The sequence below is a fragment of the Acanthopagrus latus genome, chromosome 21 (assembly GCF_904848185.1).
Source record: "Acanthopagrus latus isolate v.2019 chromosome 21, fAcaLat1.1, whole genome shotgun sequence".
Taxonomy (NCBI): Eukaryota; Metazoa; Chordata; class Actinopteri; order Spariformes; family Sparidae; genus Acanthopagrus; species Acanthopagrus latus.
The window spans coordinates 12,602,666-12,621,643 of record NC_051059.1 but is presented as its reverse complement, the minus strand read 5'-3'; the positions used below and the strand labels follow the sequence as shown (position 1 = coordinate 12,621,643).

At 43.9% G+C, this 18,978-nt stretch overlaps 1 protein-coding gene and 2 long non-coding RNA genes across 15 annotated transcripts in view; 2 read left to right on the top strand and 1 right to left on the bottom strand.

The window, feature by feature from the left end:
- LOC119011576 (receptor-type tyrosine-protein phosphatase mu-like) overlaps window positions 1-4,267 on the top strand; it is a 173,480-nt gene extending 169,213 nt beyond the window's left edge. For all 13 annotated transcript variants that reach the window (XM_037084819.1, XM_037084817.1, XM_037084818.1 and 10 more), the window contains 3 exons: window positions 1,233-1,396; window positions 1,626-1,761; window positions 3,274-4,267. In XM_037084819.1, the coding sequence (XP_036940714.1) occupies window positions 1,233-1,396; window positions 1,626-1,761; window positions 3,274-3,327 (354 nt within the window). In that variant the 3' untranslated portion in view covers window positions 3,328-4,267. The remainder of the gene's footprint in view (window positions 1-1,232; window positions 1,397-1,625; window positions 1,762-3,273) is intronic.
- A 2,091-nt stretch (window positions 4,268-6,358) lies between these two features.
- On the bottom strand, window positions 6,359-7,490 carry LOC119011635. Its single transcript, XR_005072237.1, has 4 exons — window positions 7,362-7,490; window positions 7,043-7,235; window positions 6,792-6,946; window positions 6,359-6,624 (listed from the first exon to the last, which is right to left on the bottom strand). It is a non-coding gene; the product is annotated as an uncharacterized LOC119011635 (long non-coding RNA).
- A 6,229-nt stretch (window positions 7,491-13,719) lies between these two features.
- Window positions 13,720-15,987, top strand: LOC119011634. Its single transcript, XR_005072236.1, has 2 exons — window positions 13,720-15,651; window positions 15,753-15,987. It is a non-coding gene; the product is annotated as an uncharacterized LOC119011634 (long non-coding RNA).
- Window positions 15,988-18,978: the final 2,991 nt, after the last annotated feature.

Sequence of the window (18,978 nt, the reverse complement as noted above, 5' to 3'; positions counted from 1 at the left end):
TAAAGTGCAAAGTATTCTTCTCAAACACTACTCAGAGTATGAATTACTTTTTAACCGTTGAAATTTTTTATTGACTTGTTTGTGATTATATACCACAAAAATGCAGATGAAACGTTGAGATCTTAATACGAATTGTCCTTAATTATAATTTTAAAAGGAACAAAGTAGATAACATGGTGTAATGCATACTTACTTCTGGTAAAAATTACAGAAAAGTACAAGTCTCCCCCTTGGATATAGTTACAGTAATTTGAGTCGATGTAATTAGTGACTAACCAGTGCTCTAGAATAGTGGCACCGACATAATTTGGCCCCTTAATTTAAAGCAACTAGCGACCACCAAAAACAGTTTGAGACCTCAGTGTCGACATCATTTTTCCACTTCAGATTTTTTTATTTTACAGATTTTTATCCAGTATTTCATAAGACAAATGGAAAAAACTGAAGAGAAGTCAGAAGAAATCTAACTTATTTGTGTAAAAGAAATGTTGTTTTTTTTCTCATGTTCATTTTGTTTCCCTTTGGTGGACAGTATTCTTTGGAAGTACTTTTTAATGAAGGCATAATCTATTTGACCCTCCTTGAAAGACAAGTTGCTGAACAAGTTTTACATTTCATATTTTAAATGATGTGAGCTCCAAAAACCAAAGTGAAGTAACTTTTTATCAAAGTGGAGGAAGGAAAGCCACAGATCGATACCTCATAACTTGGCAAATGAAATTCTATGGTTCAGTCAGACTACGTGTTTTGTTTTTTGTTTTTTTGTTTGGGTGAACTGACCCTTTAACTTTGAGCCGCACAGAAAGGGTCTTGACTCACGGCAGCGTCACCTGCAGTCACCTGTGTAAGCTCCTTACCCCCGCAAGCCTGCCTGCGGTTGTCAATAATCATTCCTCATATTAACGTGTCGGCCGGCAGAGGCACCGCCAGCGCGTTACGTGGAATACACTCTAATCACACATGATCACTGACAAGTGTTATTGATCGATATGTCTGAGTGTGATTTAGAGTGTCTGCATCTTTGATCTGTCTCCAGCAGTAACTGTGCTCATCTATCAAACCGTCTATCAGCGCATTCATCTCCTTGGTGCACCCTTATCCATGTCTTGTCCTACTTCAAGGCTTAGTGTAGCTGCATCTTTACAGTCTGATTGCATCTTTGCACAGCAGCGATTAACCCCCCCCCCCTCGGTGCGTTAACCCGGGATAACCGGTGTGTCCTCTCCCTCCAGCCTCAGGACGGCTACCGGATGGTGCAGCAGTTCCAGTTCCTGGGCTGGCCCATGTACAGAGACACGCCCATGTCCAAACGCTCCTTCCTCAAGCTGATCCGACAGGTGGACAAGTGGCAGGAAGAGTACGACGGGGGCGAGGGACGCACTGTGGTCCACTGTCTGTAAGTTATCACAACACTGAGTGCAGAAGGGAAGTTCATTCAGAGCTGGCATTAAAAATGAAACATCTCCACCTACTGACTGAAGAGCTTCACTGCATCAGAACACTCTGACACTCCTCGGCCCGCTTCCATCAACCCTCACTTTTTTATATTAAACTTAACATAACAAATCTTTTCTTTAATTATATTTAATTTTCTGGTGTTTTTCCCTTCTTTGTGGCAACTCCAGGAACGGAGGCGGACGCAGCGGGACGTTTTGTGCCATCAGCATTGTGTGTGAGATGCTTCAACACCAGCGCTCTGTGGATGTCTTCCACGCTGTCAAAACACTACGGAACAACAAACCCAACATGGTGGACCTACTGGTGAGGAGCTGTGCAGCAGCACTTTTTGGAGACTTGGAATAATCGGAAGTGTTTTTATAATCTGAAAGAGTAACAGATGTTATTCAAAGGGGGGCGCTCCGGTGAGGTTATTGTTCTTACAGAGTGGGGGGTGACACATTTAAGAAGAAAGGATCGTCAAAATCAAAACAGCAGGGAACGTTTCTTCTTTCCGGATTTCTTTTTTCACATTTCAAAAATAAAAAAAGTGTTATATTTTATTCCCTTCAAGATTGTTACATTTACTGACAAAGAGGAAAAAAAAGTTGTTGCTCTTTTTTTTTTTTTTTTTTTTTTTTTACAAATTAGTGTGAAAGTAAAATGCAGTCTGCATGTTTTTTTTAAGAATCCAATCTTTATATCTGTACTGCAACCAACCCCTACAAGCAATACATGAATTAATATTGAATGAGACTTCCAGTTAAGGTATACGGCATTCAGTGCGTAAAAAGGGTCAAGCAGCATCAGAAATCCTGCGGCCCTCCACTTTTCCAACATAGGATTACAGTGGTCTGTGAATGATCTTTTCTGTGCCTTGGTGTAATACTGAATTTAACCCACATGGATCAGATTTAACCTTCCTCACACTGATTCATTAAACAGACAGAAATGTCACATTTCCATCATGTTCCCTACACTCTTTATCGTCACTTGCTTTCGACTGGCATGCATTTAATCACACCATGTTGTTGCACCCTTGTCTTTTGCCACGGTATAATGGTTTTCCAGCTGGAGAGTTAACCCAGCTACTGTGTTTCTCAAAGAATCACCTCCCAACAGTGGTGGATGGGAACAAGCACTCCCTCATTTTTATTTCTGCCGATGTTCTCAGAATTCGGTTAAAAATGGGCAGAACATTTTGATGGACACCTGACTACTGACACTGTGATTGTGCAGCTGGGGAGGTAAAAAAAAAAAAAAAAAAAAAGGAGGCCAGTGTTTGAAAATCTACCTCCAGCTGTCTTTTTGTCATTCACTGCACAACAATTCCTGTCATTTTTAAAGGCACTATGTAGTTTTGGGCAAAATATTGTAATCAAAAGAGGAAGATCTTCAGTGGCTGAATTTTGTTTTTTGTGCCTAAAAGAACTAAATAAACACACTCTGCTCGACAGGAAAAGGCTGACTGCCCGGAGGTACTTATTATGTGGCGGGCCCTGCCACCTTTCTAGCGTCAAACAGTGTTCTGGGGACCATATTATTAAAATTCTGAGGTTCAGTTTCTTCTCCAAAACCACATAGTGCCCCTTTAATGCCCCATATTTAAACAGTAGTGCATCTCCACCTCTGTATGATGATTGTTTTTTGACTTCACCTTTTTGTGTGGCTGTTAAGAACAACCATTGACACTTTTGCCTGAAGTGTTCGGACAACACGAACTACCCGACCCTAACAGGGGCCCCTCTGTTCTTTTTTGTCCCCGGGTCCCTCTTGTATATCAGTCCAGCCATGCACACTTCTCTAATGTTTTGTCTGTCTCTTCTTGTCTCCTAGGATCAGTACAAGTTTTGCTATGAAGTGGCGCTGGAGTACTTGAACTCTGGGTAACTCAGAGCTACTGAACCCAGCAGAGACATAAAGTTTGGGACATTACTGAAGACTTCAGCTGACATGTGTGCATTGTGCTAAGTGTGTGTGTTACCGACCCAGCAGGAGCGAGGTACACACACAAACATAAACATGCAACTCCTTTGACCAGCTCCTCTTCTTCGTCTTCTTCTTCTTCTTCTGGTCTTCAGTTGGTCAAGATGGGAAAAGGTCGCAGAGTTGTACAGTGTTAAATACTGCAGCCTGTTTCAGTACGTCCCGGCTAAGGGAGCAAGCAGGAGCACAATGAGTTTTTTTTTTATTTGTTTTTTTTTTTTTTTGCTCTGCAGTGAGTCGCCTCCTCTCTGGATCCCTCTTTCTCTCTGCCTCTATCTCTCTCAGCCGCCTGTAGTCCCGTGGTTGTTGCCTTGATCCTCATTGGACGACGAGCATTAAATACTCTTCAGTTTTTTCTGTGGAATGCGATACACTGTACATAATATGATGTGTTCATTTTACTTCTCTCTGATTTCAGTTTTTTTGCTCAGCTCTTTATGAAAAGTCATTAAATGCAGGAGCTCAAAGCCTAAATGTTACTAAATGTCCTGTAAATTTATGACTTCTAGATGATTATTGCTTCATACTGTATGTTGGGGACAGCTGGCTCAGTCTACATCTGCTTACCTTATTTCCTGTACAGGGATCCAAAGCTTTATTTGCACTTCCATTGAATTCTTGTTGTGCATATTGTACATATTTCTGTAGATTATTTATTCACGGTATGTACTTTTTTTGTGACTCGCAGTAAGTGACAATCATAGGTTCTATAGGTTTGGTTTATTGATTGTATTGTGTGCTCTTTTTTTTTTTTTTGGAGTCATCTTGTGTGACAGATCAATTTCATTGTAAAGAAAAAAGATATTATATAAATGTATCTACAATATAAAGATTGGATTATGTATTTGTGCCTCTTCTCTGAGTGGAGCTGGGAAAGATGACATGAGGGGGACATCTGTTGGAGAGATTAGGAATAGCACCACCACCATCATTATAACTTTCAAAGATGTGTTTTAGGAGAAAACATATGGATATACTGCACTTTTTAAAATGAACAGTTTCATTTGAAGCATATTTGCTGAATGATATAAAGTGGTGACATGAACAATAACACCACTTCAAACAGGGAAACCACCTGACATTGCAGTTCTCGGTGGGAAGTAGAGGTTCAAGGTGCAATATGTCAGAAACAAAAAGTAGTAAGTAATTAACATTATCAAGGGACGGTGATGTTTTGATGTTATGCCAAAGGCGTCTATGCATTGTTCTGCAAAGATGACTGCTAAAGTTAGCATGCTAATCAGCTAACTTTGGCCTGTGCAGTCTTGTAATAACTACTTTGAACCTGAAAAGGCATGCCATCCCGGACCTGAACACCACCTCCTCCCGTTGGTCCAAAGCCTCTATGCTAGCAGTGTAAACACCAACACTCCTCTGGTGTCTGGGCAGAGTCAGAATAGAACCACTAGCTGCACAGCTAACTGAGCTAACTGACGAACAGCAGCTACAGATAGCAGCAGTTCGCAGTTACTCCTGTGCTGCTTCCTTTTTGGTCAGACTTTGACAGGTCAAGGCCACTTTTCCAGCAGCGGTGAGATCAAAAAGTGGTGTGTCAATTGCTGCTCAGCAGTATATACATTTACATTTTAAGGCATATTGCAGACATTTTGTCCAAAGCAACTTACAGTAATTCATACAGACATACACTAACAGCTGTGGCTGCCATGCAAGGTGCCAGCCAGCACAGCAGGAGCAGTTTAGGGTCCAGTATCTTGCCCAAGGATACTTCAGCATTGCAGACCAGGGGAATCAAACCAGTGACCTTCCAAAAACAAAGCACTGGCTCTCCCCCCTGAGCCACAGCCACCTGAGACAGGTCGGAAGCAATTCTTCTTCTCCTTACTCCTCTTTCTTCTGGACTGGTATTCTGATCCTCGGAGTGGTATGTCGCTGTTATGCCGCTGGTATTCAATGGACACATGGCTGTATGTGCTGCTTGAGGCTTTAATTCCATTGAAAGACTGTTATAAACTACTCAGAGCTAATGAAAGTGCTAGCCTTAGCTAACGTGGCTAATGTTAGCCCAGTCACTTAGCCAGTCTGACTAATCAATAGCAGAAACTTGATGACCAACCAGACAATACTTACTGATTACCAGTTTTCTTTATAAGGAGAACACAATAATACATTATTTCATACAAAATCTATGTTGCAGAACATCAACCATTGTGGCATAGTATGTGTCATGTTCACTGTAAAAAAGACGAGTCAGAAGCAGTCCTTCTTTGCTTTACTTCTCTTTCTTCTTTGTCCCATGTCTTCTGAAAATCAAAGGACAAAGGACAATGCACAACAACTGAGACACAAGTAGAGGTGACTGTTACTTACCAGCACCCGGTGAAAACCCACGCAGGAGAATGAGCAAATGATGACAATTTTGATCACAAATCTCCCCAAAAGCCCAGAAAACCGTGCCAAAGAAACCCTACACAGAACATAACTTCACACATCCCTAATCAGCGGGGGGTAAACACAGCAGCTGAAAGTCTTCCTCAACCAAGAGAGAATGCGTCTTCCCCTTCTTCTTTCTCCTGGTGTCTTCTGAAAATCAAAGGAAATTAAAAACCTCGGCCATACTTCAAAAGGCTTAACAATTGAGACACATGTGGAGGTGACTGATAATTACCACATGTGGTTGAGTCCTCAGACATCTTCATCTTTCTGTCAGTGTCGCTCACTGACGACTTCTTCAGCCCAGACTGGAAACTAAATGCACAAGAAAAGGTCAGAGTGTAATTCCTGTTATTGTTATCGCATCTCAAAGCTGCAACAAGGAACATTTTCATTTATGTTGATCCTGTTGGCTTGTGAGAACCAAATCATTACTAGTTGAACTAAACTTAATCTTAAACTAGTTATTGTGGATTTATTTTGGCAGTGAGTGATAAATTAAAGCAACAGATTTTGACACTATTGTTCATCATCTTGCCTTACTCTCCTGACCCTCCAGCAGCAGTTTGTTCTCGGCAGTTGCAGGACGAACCAGGATCACACCTGGTGGCAGAATTTCTGGAGATGGAGTGTGGTCATCTGGCTGGATGTTGATGCTGTCCTCATCCTCCACAAGAGCGGCAGGAGGCTCACATTCAAAGTCTGCTACGTGTCTTGACCACGTCACTGATACAAATTTAAATAACTTATGTAAAGGCCTGTATATCGATGGCCTCAGAATATGAACAGCCCAAAAGAATTTGTGGGGACCTGAATGTGGAAGAGAAGCATTACAGGATGTTCACACTGATATAATTTTGAAAGTGAGCACATGCAAAGAACATGTTAGAGGGAGGAAGCACACAGCTGCTTCTTCATGGTAGTAATAGTAAACTGCTAACTTGCTCCAGTGTAGTAATACAAATAATCTAACTTACCTAAAAGCTTGTTGTTGCAGAGTTCTGCCCGTCCTGGCCTCTGATCTGGAAATGGCTGCACCGAAGTCTATCAGCTTGACCTCAAAGGGTTGTCGTCGGTGATTCACCGTCATAATGTTGTCTAGTTTGACATCAGTGCGGATCACCTGGTTCCCCTTCAGCACATCGAATGAAGGTCAGTAAGAATGTATGAAATCCTGAAAGCGAGTGTTCAGTGCTTTGTTTTCCATCTGCAGGTGCTGTGTTCGTACCTGTTGGATGATGGTTCTGATGTCACTCAGAAGCATAGAGGCACATGTTCTCTCCTCATTGTAGTCATCTAGGCTTATGTCCAATGGCCCAAACACAGTGGCCTCTCCTAAGTGTGCTCTCAAAACAATCAATAAATTCGACAATGTTTTGTTTGTCCAGGTTGTTGCGCTTGATCTTTCTCAGCACGGGAATCTGGAGACACAGGCAAGTTTGACATGATTTTTATTTTATTTTTGTTGCAGTTACATGTGTGAAGTCATGCAAAGCTGTTGATGCTGGATGTCATGGAGAGTGCTGAAGGAAACAGATTCACCACACCTTTGGCTGCACGATATCTTTTACAACTGTGAACATGAAATCAACGTTTCCGACCTCGTTCTTGGTATCTCTGCAGAAGCGGTGAGGAAACTTGACAGCCACAATCTCGCCGGTCTCCACATTCCAACATTTCATCACCTTTCCTTAGCCGCCCTCCACCAGAATTTCTAGGAACACACTATATTCACTGGGGAGGCTGCAGAAATAAAACAGGTGAAAAGTACTGTGTTCAGGACTAAGTTGTCAAATTTAAAATCAATTTAGTTTAAATGAGCATACAGAGTCCCCCCCCCTCTGTGCTCAGATTGCCTGCAAATAACTAAACAATTCTCAGTATTATCAATTCATCTCTACTTTCTGGCTCCGGAAACAGAAAAGAAGGAGTGACTCACCTGTGACCTCACAGTGGCTGCAGACTGCTCATTACGCCAGACTGGAAAGAAAGAATATGTGGATATCTTGAGCCCACTAAGGTTCCATCATTCATAATAGGGCAACGTTTGCATTTGTTTCTGTCCTCCTTCTTTACTAGAAATTAGCATCAAATAATCACCCCGACATTAAGACAAAAAAGTTAAGAGCCTGTGTCGCTTGAAATGGTCAGTCAAGGATCGGTGCGCCTTACGACATCCACACACCATCATCCTCCACGTATACGACTGATTCCACTGACATCCACACCCCACACCTGGTTAACCTTGAGTTCCCTTCATTGCCTTTTTGTTCAATACATTACTTTTCTTAAACTATTCGTGGTGTGGCTCCCACATTTGTCATCATGGCCCCCAAGAGAGTTTTGATTAGGTTTTGCTTCCAGCCCGTATGTGTCACAGACCCAAAACGCTTTATCTAACGCTCCCACAGGTATTGACCGAAGAAAAGAAATTGGCACAGAGCTGGTATCAGTCAGTCTGCTGTGTGAGCCCCTGTGCAGCTCTGGGCCTTCTGATTCATTTGACTTTTGCGCCCCCTGGTGGTGTCTCTGGGTACCTCCTCCTCGACCAACTCAACAAGCAATTCATTGTGGCGTATAACATTCAATACACACAAACAAGTCAACACACACATACATCAAAGAAGATATTCCTCTAATTTCATTACATTTGTTTTCTGCAGTAATTGGCAACTTATTGGTAATCGATACACATGATGTGTTCAGGTCCAGTTGAAGGCAAATGTTATTATAATTGTATGTGTTTGAGCTCATGCAGTTACACATCAGTATAACAGGGCTGAACGTTAATACTTCTCCACATCACCTGTCAGCCAGAGAGCAGTTCGGCTGGAACAATTTGAAGGTTCAGTTCAGTTCAGTCGACAATTAAAGGAACAGTTCATTCCAAAAATTTTGAATCCAGTCATTCACCCTCATGCTGATGGAGAGTCAGGTGAAGTTTTGTTGTCCACAAAACATTTCTGGAGCTTCACAGTAAAATGGCATAGCAGCATTCTCCTGAACAGATGAAGTGTCTGGGGACTTGTTTTAAATCTTTAATAAACAGGAAAAAGATATACCATATACCACTGATTGTTAAATGGCACGCCACTCGAGAGGAAATAATCCCAAACGTTGTGGGTGATTCACTGAAAGTTTTCTTTACATTTACATTTCACTGCTCTCGGAAAGTGTCGCCTCTCGCCGACATCTCCGTGTGAGGACCTGGGGCAACATACCCATCTTAATGCGTGCAGCTCAGCGGGGATTTATGAGTCAGAAGTAACTTTGCATGGATTGTGTAGCGAACACAGTAAATGAGAACATTTACATTACAAGACTCTTAGTTTCGCTGGTTTGTCTCGCTGCGTTGATGCAGAGGTGCAACCTTACGTCAGTGTTCCAGGTGGAACTGAGCTTGCTTCTGTGCTGACCACATGCTGCTCAACAGACTTGAGGCCTTCCACCACAAGAGGTCAGTGCAAACATCCCTCTCAGTTTAGATATTATGTTACAAAAAAAACAATGAACTGAGGCGTCTTAATTGAGCATATATTATGGAGACAGCATGCATCCCATGGCACTTCTGCAGTTACTGGCCCTAGAAATACACCCTTTGACGTGATCAGCAGATTAGCAATTCAAACCCAGCCCAGCTGTTATGCTTCCCTGCCTGTGCCACTGTGAGTTCAAAGAGAGACTCTGCAAAGAGCATCCCAATTCTTAAAAATTAGATACTTGGTTTTTATTAGCACTTGATGGACTGGTTTGTCTCTGCGGGCTGCTGCAGCTCCTTGAAGATTCTCTGTTGGATAACAGGAAGGAATCTTTGGCACATCCTCATGGAAGCTGAGGGTCTCATCTTTTCCCTTTACAGAAAATGTTCCAGCTGGTCAGAGCTACAGGCGCTGTGGCACCAGGGATGGTTTCATATTTCATTGCAGGGCTGCTGTTGAATTATTTCTGCTTGCACGCGGAGACTGAGGGATCCAGTGGGTTGGAGCGAGGAAGGAAGGGAGACTGGGGGAAACTGGGAGCTGCTCCTGCTGCTGTGGCTCGCTGTGCGCTGAGCGGCTGAGAGAGTTCGCACCAGATGTTCCCCGCGTCCAGGAGCACCGACACAACATATGGACACACAACATATGCACAGAGCTGCACATTAATTCTCTCAGTCTGATGCAAACGGCAACAGAGATGTGCGCCACTCATGCTCACACATACGAACTGAAAGACGAGGGAATCCATTAGTCGACTGGCTCCAGAGTCTTCCTCTGGCCAGAGGCATAAACAAAGGAAATGTAAATAACATTTATTTTCCTAAAGACATTCTCAATAATTGTTTAGATAGATGATTCATTCTGTGCATGGATGTACTGAACAGGCCGACCAAGCACAGCTCCAAGGAGTAGGGAGGGTGCTGGGGGACCATATTGGTATGTATAGTATGCTGTAGAGTTAAGCATAATATCTGTGCAGAGGAGTGTCAGCAAAACATCTCCAATGAGCTGCGAAAACAGCCATGAAGATACGCAAGAGGAGAGACGTATTAAACAACTGCAAACGAAGCAAAGCCACAAAGAGCCCCAAAACATCTGCAGCAAGATGCACAACGACCACAGAGACGCGCAAGAAGTCTACAAAGAGACAAAGACGTCTACTAAAAGAAACAAAGCGCAACTACAAACAGAGCAGGAAAACCACAGACACTCAAAACATCCACGCTGAGACAAAAACGCCAATGAACAGATGCAGGAACGACTACAGAGAAGTGCAAGAAGATGACAGAGAGACTCAAAACATCCACGAGGAGATGCCGGACAACCACAAAGATATGCAAGATAAATACAAAGAGACAAAAATGTCGACTGAAAGATGCAAAAGAACAACAGCAGACCATAAAAAGACTCAAACATCCACAATCCAAGGAGAGCCACAAAGGGACGCGTAACAGCAAACAGGACCAACATGAGCTGCAAAATGAACCACAAGGAGAAAATTAATTGCTGAAATGACTTAAAACTTGAAAGAAACAATAAAGAGACCAAAGTGACCACAGACTGAGATGAGAACCACAGAGAGAGACGAGAAGACACTCATAACGACCGCGGAGAGACTCTCCTGACCCTGAGCCGTTTAAAGTGGATTTATTCCACGGCCTTGATTACAGTTTGACAGAGAGAGAGTCTGGCTTCCCGCACAGCGTTTTCTACAAGAATCAAGTTTCACATTTTCCATAAAGGCAGGCGTTGCATTTCGTCATGAATCTTTTATGAGCTGCTATTGAGAAGAGCAGTGCTGCTGCTGCTGCTGCTGCTGCAGTTGTCATCGGCTCTGCTTCAGTTCATGGCACCACACGTCCAGGAGATGGCGCTGTATAGCCGGCAGGGCCAGAAGCCGAGAGCCACACAATGTCATCGAAAGTCAACTGCAGTTGGAGGAGAGCACTACAGACTCAATTCTCCCTCAAGATATTTGTCCACAGGAGCAAATTTAATTTACATATATAAATTATTAGCATTCAATTCCCCAGAGGTCATTATTTCATGAATCCTGGAAACAAGTTTTGAAAAGTGTTTAGTGTTTAAATGATGTCGAGAGTGTTTGTGTGTTTGTGTGTGCGTGTGTGTGTGTGTGTGTGTGTGTGTGTGTGTATATATATATATATATATATATATATATATATATATATATATATATATATATATATATATATATATTTCACATAGTTGAGGTGTGTATTGTAACACCTCTCAAACAGCCCCTCTAAATGTGCACCACAGACAGATCCATGATTCAATTTGTCCTCCGTCTGTATGTTGGATTCCAGGGCATAATTCATTTCCCACACTGTCTCCTAGGCGCTGATGTAACAATGTACCGAATAAACCAATGAATAATTAATCACTCCGCAATTGCCTATGAAAGATTAAGCGGCGTGTTTTTCCCGTAATCAAGACTCCCGCCGTAAAAATTGCAGGCAAACAACCCCGCCGGCGCTGTCACGCGGGCATCACTGTGGATTCCCACGCGCAGCGCAACAACACGAGGCAACTGCAGATCCGCGCACACGGGTCAAAGGGTAGCCGAAGCAACTGGAGCACAACAGCCTGTTTCCGTCTCCAGGGACTGGATTATTCTCTTTCTCCCTGTCTTCCTCGGCCTTCATCTCTTTACCCCCCAACCCCCAACCTCGTTTTTCTACCACAAACAATAGCACAGACCGGACTGTAAATCTGTGCGAGAGCAGAGGATGGACATCGTCCTCGCTCGGCCTCATTCAGCTTTTCCGCAGGGTGCGCCTCACACAGCTCTGGTTTTGGGATTCATCTCCTTTTTTTTTTTTAAATTGCCCAATCTCAAAATACCTCCGCAGTTGACGCGGTGGTTTTGTTTCAAACAATTACAAAGCTTCAGATCTCTTTTTGGAGAACGGGTGCCAGCAGCTGTTTTTCGAGCTGACTTCCAATAATTCCGCGTGCTTGCTTTTTTCGGGTTGCGGCCCCCAGCCATCGAGCGCTTGCCAAGGGGGAGCGAGCGATCAATCAATGGACCGGCTCAACATACAAAAAGCGCCCCTGTCGAGGCTCTCACATCTGAGGCCGATCCATATCTCATGTTCCCTCCATTTTCATGCAGATGGAGGGGAGAGGGAGTAAGAAGTCTCTGCGCTCCTGACATTGTTCCTGTCCCCCAGACAGCTTGATGTGATTGCATTGTCAGCCCCCTTTGAATCTGCCGGCGCTGTACTACTCTCGGTTGGAGGCTGGATTTTGAGAAGGCTGGAGAAAACGTGTTCCTGGGCACAGACGTGGCATACATATTTCAGTAGTTTGAGACTACATATTTTAGAAGTTGCAAGCTTAGTGTCAACCGACAAGTGGATAGCCTAGTTTGGTGTATGGCCGGCATATTGCATCACTTTCTCCCTGTTTTTTTGTTGGTCCAACAAGCAAAAAGAAAAACATAGTCGCGCACGCATGTAGACTGATGTCGGAGCGTCAATCTGTTATTTCGAAAACACTCAAGATGCAGAATGATACTGGGAGCCCGCCCGAGGTCAAGTCCTCATCAGAGTCGATCTAATTTCCTGAAACTCGGGAGGTGGGGAAACTGACGACTTGGCCCCCATCTTGCCGCCGCAGCCAGCAAACCCCCTCGCTGCATACGATCAGTCTGTTGCCATAGCAGCCCCGTGGAGCTTTCCTGCCAGTCAGTCTAGCAGAGAGGACGAGTGAACCAGCGGTGCCCCCCATCCAGAGAGGGCCTGCATGTCTTCATCTGTTGCCATGGCACCGTAATAGCATTCTGGATAGATTTGGCGTGGCAGGGAGTCAGCTCCTTTATCTTCCGACGCATTATATTGAGCCGAGCTCGCCTGTGTTTCAGCGCTCGCAAACATGGTGAGCAGACAAAGGGAGCTGAAGGGGGGAGAAGGTAGATGTCAAGATCGTGTGTCTATATTGCAATCCGGAGCGGCGCTGCGCTTAGATGTGCCATGTGCTCGTCAGCCGCTAATTAGGAGGTACACAGGGGTGGTCGACGTTAGAGAGACATGTCTGACGAGGTAACCTGGAGTGGACTCTCCAGCTGACTCACTTTGTATTAGAATGAGTGGAAGCGTGAGTAGTGTGTTTGCAGCGATGACATGCTGAAATGTGTGCGGGCGGTGAGTCAGCCATTTACTAGCTCCACTTTAAAACGGACCAGACAATGAAAATAAATCTGTTTTAAAGGGTCAGTTCATGCCAGAGATGAAACGGAAAAAAAAAAAACTGTTTTCATTGGAATGACTTCACACCAGAGGATAGACTTCTCGTGCGAGAACTGATGACAGTGTTTTCCTGCGGATTATCCAGAGTAACTGGGGCACTGTTTTTTTTTTTGTTTTTTTTTTTTGGGAGGGGGGGAAGAAATGTAGCTGTTTAATCTTTAACACGTAATTTATTTTAATGCTTTGAGCGACCACAAGACATACTCCAATCCGCTCCGTTCTCCATTGTGTTGTGTTGTGTTGGTCCAGAGGCAGAAAAAAAAAAAAAAAAAAAGCCCGGAGACAGACATCGACATTTGAAACACGTTTTCTGTCAGTTGGGACGACCTCACAGGTTTCACCCCCAAAAAAACGTAAGACGAAAAAGAAGAGCTACAAAATGATGGCGGTAGAAAAGAAAACACTTCAAAGCTTTGGGTTTTAATTAGTGACAGACAAAACGTTCAAGGTAGGTTACGCAACGGCTCACCCTGAGATGAAGGCTGCTCTGTTTTTCACATCTACTATCTCCTTATCTCGCTGCTCTTAAGTACGACCCTAATAGGAAATGGCAGTCACAGCACTGTCACATGTAGCACGTGGCAGCCCATCATGGTTGCTCTCTGCCGTGGGTCGCGCTCGCTGCCGCTGCTTCACGTGACGGACTGCGGGGCTCTGCCCGCAGCGATGTGATGGCTGTAATGGGAGTCCGTCCATCGCTGCCACCATTTGGTAACCTCGCGCTGAGGACAGAGAGGTCTCCCACGCTGACGCTGCTGCTGCTGCCGCTGCAGCGTGTGGCTCAGTACAAGTGGGCAGCGTGAGCGGCGTCTTTGTGTACTTAAAGGATGTCTCCTTCCATTTGGTGAGATTTCTTCCTCCCCGTCCTCCAACGAGAGCTGCTTGTTAGAGGCCCAGGTGTGGTAGAAGAGCCGGTGTTCGTCATACCAGGATTTTGAGAGGTTGGGAGGGTCTCATCGGAGCAATTTATAAGAAATGCAGTTTAAAACATTTAAACAGTAGCAAAAATTGTGAACGAGTTGTGAAGAACGAATAGATTTGACATTACGTACTCTGTCGCAGGGATATCAAGGAGATATAACATTTTAGACGGTGAGAGACGGTGTTGCATGGATGAAGAAGTAACGCCGCCCTGAGGAACACGAGGCAGGTTCAGGAGAGGGCAGGAGAGGTGCGAAGCTGGAGAGAAGTGAGAGGGAGGTCAGACATCAGTCAGAGCCTGAGTGGAGGTTATTTAGGGTCAGCTTTCAGTCTGCCAAACGCCAAACTCAGCCACCTCAGTACTGCAGGTTGGTCCCTGTTCTCAAGCCAGCCTCGGAGGCCCTGTTTGGTCCCGGTCTGGCCCGATTACTGCCAGGCCGCTAAGCATGGTTCTGTTCCCCGTTCCAGTGATGTTACCCCACCTGCGTTTCCCACAAAGATTCCTCCAGCTGAAGATAGAGTGAAGTTTTAGAAAGTTGTGCCAACTTCATCAAATGTGCACATCACTTGACACTGCTGAGTGTCCAGCTCTTTTATGTAGCAGGACTTCCAAAGTCAGATTTCCATCCAAATGTGTTGCAAACATTTTCTCAAATTGTCAGAATATTGGTGAAAGAACCTGCAAACAAATGTGCAGCTCCATCCACTACTGTTATGTGAACTTGAGGAAGTCGAGTGCATCAAGATAAACAAGATTTTCCCATTAGGCGCTATTAAGCCACCCCAGAGGAATGTTTGTCTTGTGTTTTAATTTGAGGAACGTTACAAGTCCCGTCATGGCTCCACACGGACCTGATGTTTTCATCCGCGGTGACTTTTACTGTTCTGCAACTGTTTTTCTAGTTGACATGATCAAATCGACCGCCCTCTAAGGGTTTACCCACAGTCAACAAAGGACATAAAACGTCAGCATCTTCTGGGTCCTCAAGAGAACACTGACAGGAAGTAAATGGCCCAGATCCTTGTTTCAGCCTACGCATGTTTTTTTTTTTTTTTTTTTTTTTTTTTTTAAACCCCTGAGGTGGTTCCTCTCATAGTGGAGACAGCTGCTATAGGCAACCTCGCGTCTGATCCCCATCCTCCTGCACATCCATCCATCACAGGTGCCTGCAGGGCCAAATCCTACACATCCTACTATCAAATATACATGTCAGCGATCTGTCATCATGTCAGGTCTTTGGCCACTCTGTTTCTTTCTTTCCAGATGTTAGGAGGCAACATCTGCCTGCCCCTGAGTGGGAACTTCCCTTCTCTAACTCCCTCTGAAAGGAGCTGCTCAAGCCCTTCGGCAAATGTGTAACAAGTGGATAAACCTTGGCAGCAGAAATGATCTCCTTCAGCTAAGGACAAGTAGATGAAGCCACACTGGGAGCACTGATCAACGAGGATGGAAGAATAATTGGAAAACGTTTGCTTGTTTGATGAGCCGCAATTCAGGTCAGTCGCTGACGTCAGTGTGAGAATGTGCTGTTTACAGTATGAACTGATTGATCTATCCATCCGTGTGTCAGAGGTGCATGCTGACGGCTGTAATAAAATGACTAAGAGGCTTTTCTTGGCACACAGTGGGTCCCTCTGCAACAACTGTGCATTATGTGCACAGCTTTCACTACACTCTGTTGTTGACTGACGGCGCTCTTTAATTAATGGACCCGGGAACATGGCAGTAATTGAATTTAAATCACAGTTTATTTCAGGAGCGTATCGCTGTGATTAGGTGCAAAATGGAATGTAATCTCTGCATAAATTTGCAGGTAAAAATAAAAAGAGCCGCAGGATCTGAGCGTTGCTGTCGAGTTAGGCTGAGCAAACATTTCAAGCCTGAGACAATTCAAGCTGCTTCGGTTTACTCTGGGTTCTACAGTGCTCCCTTCAGCACTATTGTGACGATGCTGCAGGAAAAATGATATTTTAGGGAGAAATCTAAACCCATGTTATGTTTTGTCATTCCAAAAAAGGGCACAAACTACGAGGCAACACACACAAGTTGCATACTAGTAAAAGGCAACATGAAATCTAATTCAGATTGAATGAACAGCTCAAACCTCAGCTAATAGGTGGTTTAACTGCAACGCTAACCCGAGTAAGGTATATCTAAACGCGCAATAATTCCTTTCTGCCGCTTCTCTACTCACTGTGAAACAAAACAAAAGACATTTCTCTGGCGATGAATGGTGATGGCAGAGCCACACCTTCAGGAGGCATAAGCAACCAAAATTGCATCAAATTCAACTTCTGGGATTTAAAATGTAGACTACTCTTCACCCTCTTTACTCCCATTCATCAACGTGGTGGCAGCAGCGACCCACGGGGGGCTGTGGGGGGCTGTGACCGCCAATATCAGGTGTTCAGTAATGTTGTCTGCCCCCTGGAGCTGATGGGGAAATGTCTCTGGTGAGGGCTGAGTTGAGTGATTGTCCTGAATGCAAAAATCTAGGCGCACACATCCTCTGCGTGTTTTTGCCTGCAAGTTTAGGGGATATTATTGGGCTTCCTTTCCTGCTCTATCCTGGAAGTGATAGCGACATGCAACCAAATGAAACTCACGATTACATTGAGTAAATTTGTAGAACAATGTAGAACAAATGTCTATTCGTTTTGAGACATTTCATTGCAAGATTCTTACATATATATATTTAAACCTGCAAAAACTCCTCTGACTTAAGTTGATGTGGCAAACCTGTGAGCGAGAAGTTGCTTATTTACACATCCAGCAGGTTACGGTGCAAGTGATCACCGATTTGGAGTTGTGGTTCGGCCACCTGAGCCAATTTCAACTGCTTTTTGGTCTCGTACGATTCCTGCGGCTCATTAGCCACTAACCGCCCGCTATACTGCTATAGCTCGTTGCTAACTGTGTCTACCTGCCACTTGGTGCTTTGCAGGTAGTGCAGAGGGTTTATCAGAGCAATTTGCTGCCCAGCACAGCTTAAAATTGCGTTACAAGAGCTGCGAGAGTGATCCGAAACATTAAAGCTGCAGGGCCGGACAGTGAAACAAAGAGCTGCTATCCACGGTCCATAAAGCAGAGAGGAGCTGCAGAGTCTGGTGGTAATCCTCTGTAGGTGTGACGCCCCCCCCCCCGCCCCAAAGTGTTTCATATCGTCGTTTACATTGTTATTGAAAACAGTGTTTATACCTGCCATAAGTGATGTGTAGGTCACATCCAGGTCATTGATTTTTAAATGCAGCAGATTCATTGTTATGGTGAAGAGCTGATGATGCACAACAAGGAGGCCATGTGCATGACAAACATAAAGCAAAGTCACAGCACGGGAGCAACGGCCTGTGTCGATAATGTGGTTAAAACAAATGGCCGATCAGTCATCGTCTCGCCTCACTCCGGTGCTCTGTGTTTCAGAGGAAAGTGATGAGTAGGCACTCTCAGCGGACAGTTTGGTCTTAGGCCAGTGTATCCTGCTTTGTTGTTTTATTTCCTTCACTTCCACCGACTCTCTCCATTTCTACGGCTCCCACTCGCGCTCTCTCCCCGGCAGCAGAAGGTGATAATGGTGCTGTGCGGTGTGACTGAGTGGTTGTACACAACATGTTCTGCTGCTCACACACTCACATGATGTTGGGAGGCTTTTTGGCAGCGTGGATTGTTTACTATAATGACTAGTACTTTCAGAAAATGTGCTCTCTTTTTTTTTTTTTTTGCTTAGTTTCCGAAATATGATAATGAGATTTTGAACAAATGTCTGACATCTGGGCGTTATTTTTCAATTCTGACCTCACATGTCATCAATTTAACTACATGTTGTCATCAAAAGCAAAAGCATATACAGATATACCATCATTACAGTCTTAAATATAAATAATGGAAAAGATATTACGGCAAGCCATCCAACAGTCGTCATTACAATTCAGTCAGAACCAACACGGTGGTTTCCACTTCTCAATGATCTCTTGAGTAATACCAGTTGATTGATTTTAACTGATGTCTTTCATGACTCACATATTATATCACATATATCACATATCACATATATTTCTTCATAGTTATTAGAGTTTTTCTAAATGCCTGTCACCAGGTCAGATTCCAGCTTCTACAAAGAGCGTAGACTGGTGGTACGGCACTAAATCAAAGTTGACTTTTTGGTTAGCAACTAAGCATAAAGCAGTTATAGATAGCTAAAGTGAGAATGAATATGGGACTTAAGTTCATCAGTTGGCCAAAAAACAAAGCACCTGATGAATACCAAAACGAATATATATTTTGTATTAGATGATAAAAAATGGCAAATGTTTGTCTTTCCTTGCTTGTTCAGTGTATTCTCAGTGGAATCAAATCTCATATGTCCTGCCTTCATGCTCTTTGATAAAACACCACTGAATCCCTGTTTTGCTGTGTCTCTCACCTTTTTAATTCACAGGATCAATGCCGGAGCAGTTTGTGACTCAGTGAGAACTGTGACCTCTCTGTTAAC